General features: G+C 36.0%; 1 protein-coding gene across 5 annotated transcripts in view; it reads right to left on the minus strand.

Annotated features, from left to right (window-relative positions):
* Nucleotides 1-8,867, minus strand: part of bicd1a (bicaudal D homolog 1a) — a 43,404-nt gene that overhangs the window by 21,432 nt on the left and 13,105 nt on the right. For all 5 annotated transcript variants that reach the window (XM_016466632.1, XM_016466635.1, XM_016466634.1 and 2 more), the window contains exon 2: nt 2,489-2,701. In XM_016466632.1, the coding sequence (XP_016322118.1) occupies nt 2,489-2,701 (213 nt within the window). The remainder of the gene's footprint in view (nt 1-2,488; nt 2,702-8,867) is intronic.

An 8,867-nucleotide genomic window follows, 5' to 3' on the forward strand; every position in this document is an offset into this window, starting at 1 on the left:
ATATATATATATATATACACATTTATAAATTCAATATATATATTATTTCATTTCCATTTAGTTTGTTGAAGTATTAAAATAACTCAAATTAAATCAAACTAAAAACTTAATAAAAGACCTATACACACATAAAAAACAACAACTTACTTACACAGTAAAAAATGGTTATAAAAACTGAAACAGAAGCGAAACAAGAAATAGGAATTTTGTGATTTTGTGCATTTGTGATCGGAGAAACGACAAACAACAAGCACTACTCTACACTGCTCAAAACTCACGTTTGAATCATCAGTGGCAAATTCTTTAAATATAAAAAATGTACTTGCAGGCTGTGAGTCAGAAGCGCCAGAACTGTCCTTGCAAAGTTGGAACTGTCCCACTTTATAGAACAGCCTTTGAGCACAGACCCATTGTAGGCTATGCAGAACTGCAGGTTCAGGAAACAGTCCTCCATAAAATGCGTCACACACTGCGGGCTAGAGTGAGCGGCGGCCGGCGGGCTAGAGTGAGGAACGGCCGGCGGTCTTGAGAAGTTCAGCTTTATAACCTAGTGTCTATTAAAAAAAAAACTGTCTAGATGTTCACTGAAGCTGCAACAAAATCCATCCAAACTGAACTAAAGCTGTCGCCAACAAATCCACCATAACTAGAATAAAAGGATCAAACACTGTTATGTCGTGAGATATTTTGCACACCCTGGCAGACGACCTTCCCCTGAGCTGAGATATTGATTACTGTACACAATACCACAGCTCTCTCAGAGGATGTGATGTCTCATTGCATATTCCAAGCGCTGCCGTGCCAGTTCAAATGAGCTGAGCATGAACTCCAGGGGATTACTGACCAATTATCACCCAGTACAGCTCTATTGTAGCAGTGGTAATCATGGGCTTCACACACTCAGGGGTCAGGAGCAGTGCAGTAGCCTACAGTACTGAAGCAAACCTAGTACGTGCCGTGCCAAAATCTGCTACTCAGTAATGCTGGTTATAAGACTGAAATGCTTCACCTGTATTATGAAGTACACAAAGGCCAAAATTACACTAGTGTCATCAAATGATATTGCCAAAAATTTTGACTTCCAAACCACCCCTTCCAGACCGCCCCCTCTTTCATTGGTCATTAAACAGAGCCGCCCCAAACTCGAACCATTTTGTCGAGCCAGAATATGGCATGTTGGCCCACATGAAATGGCCCACATGTTTCTGTACTGTTGTTAAAAAGCTGTTATTAAAATAAATAAAAAACAGTTATGAACACATCTTACTGGCCTAAATGTTCTGGCACACACCATATGCTCAGTGTTATTTTAGTATTACTGCGAGATACTATTATAATTTTCATTGACAGTTTGAATTATTTTTGACTTTTCATATTTTCCAGTTTCATTTTCTTTTTAGTTAAATTTTTAGTAATTTTGTTGTTTTTTTGCCATTTATATTAGAGTTTTTTAATATGTCTATAGTTTTTAGTATTTTTTTTATTTTAGTTTTATCGATTTTAGTACATCAAGTACAACTAAATAAAAATAAGAAATGTTTTAAAAAACTAACCGAAATTAATGATATTTTTTTCAGTTTATTTTATTTAAAGAAACAAAATTGAACAAAAATGTTTGTCATGGTTTCAGCTTTAGTTTTACTAACTATAATAACCCTGCATACGTTTTTAACATTACACCAAAATTAACTACATTTTTTATTTTATTTCAGTTTATTTTATTTAAAGAAACAAAATTGAACAAAAATGTTTTTTTTTTTAAATATAGTTTTAGTTTTACTTAACTATAATAACCCTACATATGTTTTTAACATTACACCAACAGATTGATATCAATTACTTGCTACACGATTTGTCTTGATAATTAAATAAAAAAAAAACAAACAATGCATCTAACAATGTGGGGTAAAAATGCAGCTAATGTAATATTTTTTCTTTTTTTTGTAGTGTAAAACATTCTAAAAACATTTGCACAATAAAAGTAGCATGCCATTTCAGTGATTGTTATTTGCTTATTTGAGTAAAAATGCTCATTTTTGTATCTGTCAGAATACCTGGATGTACCGTAGTAATTAAGCTATTCGAAATGTGAGGTACTTTATGTGACCCCAGTGTGAAATTCTTAGTGAAATTCCCTGTCTCAAAGGGCTGCAGTGGCCGTGTGTGTGTACAGTGTGTCTTTGTGCCGACCTCAGGGCATTTCTCTTATGCCCCAGCTTAGCCATGGATTTGCCCCCTACAATGCACTATGGCGACAGTCTCTGACCCTGACACCACCCTCTGCCTCCAGTGACTGCTGACACACTACACATGCAGTCTGACTGCCCTCAAAATAACCTTTTGACCCAAGATGAAGTTTCATAGTCTAGTAAAATTAATTCTATTGAGAAAGGGAGTACTAACTTTCAGATGTGTATACTTGGATATGTTTTATATGGATATGTAATGTGACAGCAGTTTCAAAAGTAAAAGAAAATGCACAACTCACCTCTCTGAGTTCCTGCACTAGGGCATTGAGACGTTCGGCCTGCGCTTGGGCATTGGAGGCCACAGAGCTGCTCACGTTGAGCTGGGTTTGAAGGTCCACCAGACGTCCCATGTAATAGGCCTCTTTGGAGGCAGATTCCTGCAGCAGCGTCTCTTCGTTTGTCTCACCATCCTCTGCGACTTTACGCTGGTTGGTGTATGCCTGACCAAATGCCTGTAAATGAACGACAGAGAGAAAACGGGGTGTTCAGTTTAAGAAAATGATGGCTGTGTTCACAACAGCACACTACCACACCACCAAACAGCTGACGGTAGCCATTGACTTCCAAACAGGGGCGATTCTAGGATTTTCATTTTAGGGGGGCTCAGCCCCCAATGAGGGTATATATATATATATATATTCAAATGAAAATGGCAACATCGCTTTATAAAGTATGCATTCATATGTGCTTCATTTTCACTGGAGGAAACAGCTGTGGTGTGATGACTCACTAACACCTCTTCCAGCAGCAACCTAGCTCAGCCCTGCTTAGCTTCAGTGGGTAACCAGTCATGGGCTACAGGGTGATATGGCTGCTGGCTGCCGGATTTATGACAAATAACTGCACAGATGCAGATATTACAATCTATCGATAAACACACACCTTGTCCTCTGTTTCTCGCTCTGCGCAGAAAGACAGGGAGGAGCCGATCGAAGTCTGCCGCCGTTTTCATATGAAATTTAAAGGTGACATATCATGAAAATCTGACTTTTCCAGGTTTTAAGTGCTATAATCAGGTCCCCGGTGCATCTACCAACCAAGGAAACGTGATAAAGATTAACCCAGTAACTTTGTTTTGGTAAGCCTTTTTTTGCAAGCATCTGAGAAAACGAGCGCGTCAGATTTCGCCCCCTTGGTGACGTGGCAAAGGGATCTCATTATAATATTACCGCCCCTTAATCTGTAAGTTTCCACCCACGGTGCCGTCGTTTTGATTTATTACAAAAGATCAAGCAATGAACACATTGATGGATATGTGCCATTAGCAAGTGTCAAGAACAATTAAATGACTCACATGAATAGACTAATATGCCAAATGACAGCAAACGAACAAAATCAATGTGATCTGATTTGATCTTGCTCAGATTTGATCGAGCTCTCAGCATGAAAAATTCATCAACAACAAGGTGTGTGTTAGTTGCCATATACAGTAGGGCTGTCAAAATGGCTGAAAAACTAAATTCAAATTTTGTACTTAAATATTATCAAAATTCGAACTCTCCTGAGGCCACAAGAGGGCGCATCGAGCAAAATATGACTAATGCACATTTATTCAAAGCATAAGAAAACATGACTATCTGTCGGAAAAAAGTGCATAATGTTTAAAATAATGTTTATAAACCAATTATAATTAATTAAGGTGCTTAAACAACTACAAACAAAACAGCATCATGTTCGTATTCATAGTTTAATACAAAGGGTTGAAAGCCAATCACACAGAATACATTTTTCATTTAAAAACAGGAGTTGCAGTGGGATGGGGAAAACCCCCCGCCATAAGTCTCCAGATATGTTTTTTCAAAGTTGAACTTGCATTAATTTTACATGGCTTTCTAAACATGCCGCTCTTTTGTGCGAGACGCGAGTGCAACGGTGATAGATGTCCCTCTAGAAAATGCGTGAAATATGCGTTCTGTGTGAAAGGCTTGGTTTCAGTTTTGACGTAAACAAGATCTTCTCCACATTGATGTTCTCTTTTCCCACAATATTTGTCATTAACAACGCAGCAGCGCCGCATCTAGTGGCTTCAACTGGATAGGCTAACAAAAACATTAAAATCTCGTGCACCACTGATAAGGCTGCCTCCTTAACGCACACCTAAAATTCGAATGCAACGTTTTTGCATTCGAATGTGGATTTTTATTTTAAATAAAAACGAATAATCGACGAATATTCGAAATTCGAATTTTTTTTGACAGCCCTAATATACAGTATGTGATGTGTTTGTTAATGTAACAAAGTGCTGCACTTCAAGGTAACTGGGCTAATATTTCAGCTACTCACTCAGATCAATAGAAACACTGTTCCGATTCCCCTGACACAGATTTTCACGCCATGCAATCTGGCGTTTCATGACTTAAGCATCCTGTCTTGATTGGAAGGTGATAGTAGATGGTAAACAGGAAGGAGGAATGAGCCAGGGTTAACAGTCTGACCTGTTCTGAAAAGTTATCTAAGGCTAATTAGTATGCTTTAGTGACACTACATGTACGCTATTGCACATGTGCATTATGGTGCATTTTAAGCAACAAGTCAGTAAAGCAATAATGACAGATCATAGTCTGCAGGTTTTATGGTGTCTCTGAGATGCTCACAATACCATTATGAGAGAAGCATAACTGGGATGAGTACCAGAAGAGACCTCCCATCTGAAGAGAAAATCAATTAAAGACGCACTAAAAAGTGGAAGAGATGTGTATATGGATGTGGGGAAAAAAATCAATTGGAGCACTGGTAGATGGCACCTTACAGCAAATCTGACTGAAGAGTGAAGGTGGTTAAAAAGTTGCTGATGTGGATACAGAAAATGTCAAATACTGGAATGGTTTTCCAAGCACTGAATCCATTCCAGTCATAACTACTATAACTTAGGAACTTAAGAAAGAACGATTTAAAGAAATACAATACTTCAAAACAAAAGGTTGTTTGGGTAAATGCAAAAAAACTATTTATATGTAAAGATATTTACACATATTTCTAAATAAAACAAAACAAAATATTTTATAAAAATAAAATAAAATGCATGACAGTAATGGGAATTTAGTTTTTATTTGTGATAAAAATGTCAGTATGCAAAAAATCGTAATGGTCCAAAATTCCCTTTATGCATAAATGAATGCACAATAATGTTATTTATCATATCAACAGTAACTGTTTAGTTTTATAAGCAGTTATTACCCATGTATTAGAGTGTAAACAACATGAGATTTCTTATTTTTTTAGTGCTTATAGTGGATGAGAGTTTATTGTCTGTTGTGACCACAGGACATTCATCATACTTGCCCACTTCATGAACATGAACAATGAGGATATTGCTACTACATGAATTTTTATTAATTTCAGGAACTTGATTTACGATGCACTTTGCAGTATATTTGATCCAATTCTCAAGTTCTACTTAATAATCCGGTTTCAGTGGTTAACAGGCCACTGCCACTAAATTATTAATGAATAACGACCAACAGTTCAGTATATTTCTTTCTTAGCAAAGCTACTATATGGCTTCTGAAGACTAATTAATATAAGTCCTTTCAATCATTTTTGGGTGTACTATCCCTTGCACTCACATTTTTTTCTTTCCTTTTGATTGCTGAACTCTGGGGAGAAGGCACAAAAGCACCGCTTTGATTAATTCAGTGACAGAAGTGTGAATAAGCTCTCATTGTGATTTAAAATGAGGGCCTCTCAATGTCCCAGAATCCCTGCTGAAGGTGCTCTGCCTCCCAGCTGCGCTCTGAGAGAGAGAGATGTATAGACTCAAGTATCGGACGTTGCTGTGACCACAGAGACTGGATCTTTGCTTTATAATGTAGGAGGCAGATGGTTTGTGGAGGAAGTGTGTCCATAATGCCGACTTTCTCCATCTGGCTCCTGTTATTTAGAACAGGGAGTCACTCTACGATGCCCACTCAATAACCAGTCTCTAAACTAGTCTCTGAATTGTAATTTTGTGAGGTTGATGGCATATTAAACATTTTGGAAGATTTTGAGCACAGTCTCTCTTGGATGAAGCTCGGGAAAAAAATGTCAGAGCCATATTTCTTTCAAAATAAAAAAAACATTTATACAAAATAATGTGTTTTAATTTATTTGTAATTTATTTTATTATATATTTTTTGTGTTTTATACATTTTTTTGTGTTTTATATTTATATTTCACTAAAAAATATAATACAATTAAAAAACATTATTTTGTATAAATGATTGCTTATACATTTATATGTATGTATGTGTATGTATGTATGACGTATGACATATGTATGATGACATTTTTAATAAAATAGTAAAACATGAAAAAGTAAACAGAAATAAACTATTAAACAAAATATAGTGTCTTATTTTTGTTTAATTATATTTTATATCATACTTAACTATATTTTGATATTATAATTATATTTATATTACAATTATGCAATATGTTCAATATTTATATGTAACACACACACATATATATAAACACCTTATTTTTATTATAGAAAATGTGAAATAAAATATATGATATTAAATAATGAAATTGATGAAAAAAATAAAATAGTAGACAAAAATAAAATATCATTCTTACACATCTTCCTATCTCCTGCATATTGCAAGCATCACTGTAACTGTGTCTGCGAGCAGATAGTATGTTTTACATTGGCTGCAACAACAGGAAGTATCTGAAAGCACAAGTGTCAACAGCAACAGCTGCGATAACATTAAACACCATACTGTGCAAACATTTATGTGAATTCGCCTCTTTCACATGAACATACGTGTGTATAGGAAACAGAAAGAAAAAAGAGAAAGAGAGCGCTAAGAGCAGACATCAGTTAGCCCTGTTAGTGATTTGTTCCAGACAGTCGTGGTGGCAGTGTCTGTGACAGCAGGGCAGGAGTCTGTTCTGTACGCTGCCAGCACAAGCCAGAAAATCCTTGTTATTCCCATAACTGGGTGGGCTGCAGTCAAACCTTGCATCATCTGTCTCATTCATTCAAGGGTATTGGTGGTTAATATGCATCTTGCATCAGCGATATGCTATGGTATCAGTTCAGTTCGCAAGATATTGCAAAATTACTTTATATATAACAGTAAAACTTATTGATCCAAGTATGCTGACAATATTTAACTGCATACAAGAAACCTTGGAAAGAGAGAGAATAACACTGATTTGAACCCTGACATCAGCACATATGGCCAAAACAATGTTTTAAGCAAAGTTATAAGCAAAAGCGAGCTCATCACATTCATGTTGACTGATACATTTAGTAGTTATACTGTACATACAATATAATGCAGGTAAGTTGTAGAGTATGTGGGTGTTAACTGACTTTTGCTGCATGAAATCTGCCAAGAAAATGACACAGAACTTTCAGTTTCTGTCTGTTTTAACTCATATTTAGCATGCACTTTATACTCAAAAATGGAATATCAATTGTAATGGTATTCTTTAGACTATAACCATATAACTAAATTTCCCCCAGGCAAATGTGTGGTGCAAAAAAATGTCAAACTGTCTGAAATTTCAGTGATGAAACTATAAATTCATCATTATTCCTACCATCCTACACAGAATCCCTAAAAATCTGTCAAGATTTGCCACTAATGAGATGAGGTGTCCAAAACCTAGTAAGCTGTCTCATAGTCTGCTGTCTATGTAGTGCACTGGAAACATCAACAGCATCCTAACCAGAATGGAACAGCACCATAGCAGCAACCCAACACTAACAAACTTAATCTTTCTTAACTAACTTTAACAGATGGCTCCGAAGTTTACATGTTGCTAGACTAATGCATCAGAAGCTGCATCCAAAATCACTTTATTTTGGAGTGTGTACTGTATTCAGTGAAGAAATTCTGGACCATTGATGAAACACATACAGTATAGGGAATAAAGAAGTGTGACGACAACATACTGTTTAAAATAAATGTCATTTATAAATATTTAAAGCTGCAGTGCGTAAGTTTTGCCTCTTTGTCGCCATCTCTGTTTGAAAACCTGGAATTGCAGCTGTGTGTGGAGTTATCTAGCTTGCGTGGGTTGTGAGTCGGCACGGCTCCAGTGTGGATGAATCTAATGTTCTGAAGAGTATGTGTGGCTGTCAGTCACCGCACTGGTGTGGATATTTACTGTACTTCGCAATCACAGATTCTAGCCTACGTCTTGGAATATGACCCAAATAAGAATTTTCACCATATATTGCCATCTAAACAAGTAAGTAACAAGTCTGCCACGTTTGTTCTGACCAACTGAGGAAAAAAGTATTACCATAAATCTCGCTACCAATGGTGATTAAATCTAAAGATCGGTTAGCTCATATCACATCAAACTGTTCAAATTATTGTTATCGTTATACTTTATTTTCAAATGATTAATGTTAACAACATCAGCATTGGTGACTATGAGTATAGTGTGTAGATTTCAATTTCTGCACAGTCTAATCTAATTGTCACTCTTCAAATTTCATATTAAGAAATTATTTTAACCCAAAAAGCAAATGATGCTCCCTTCAAACTGGTTTTCTTTAAAATACAAATATTTGTAATCCCAGGCTATCTGTAATCAGAAGCTCATTTATAACTGGAATATAATTTAATTTCATTCACATGTGGTTCATAAACTCATAATTATTTTATCCTTAAT

The sequence above is a fragment of the Sinocyclocheilus anshuiensis genome, unplaced genomic scaffold (assembly GCF_001515605.1).
Source record: "Sinocyclocheilus anshuiensis isolate Anshui unplaced genomic scaffold, SAMN03320099.WGS_v1.1 scaffold304, whole genome shotgun sequence".
Classification (NCBI taxonomy): domain Eukaryota; kingdom Metazoa; phylum Chordata; class Actinopteri; order Cypriniformes; family Cyprinidae; genus Sinocyclocheilus; species Sinocyclocheilus anshuiensis.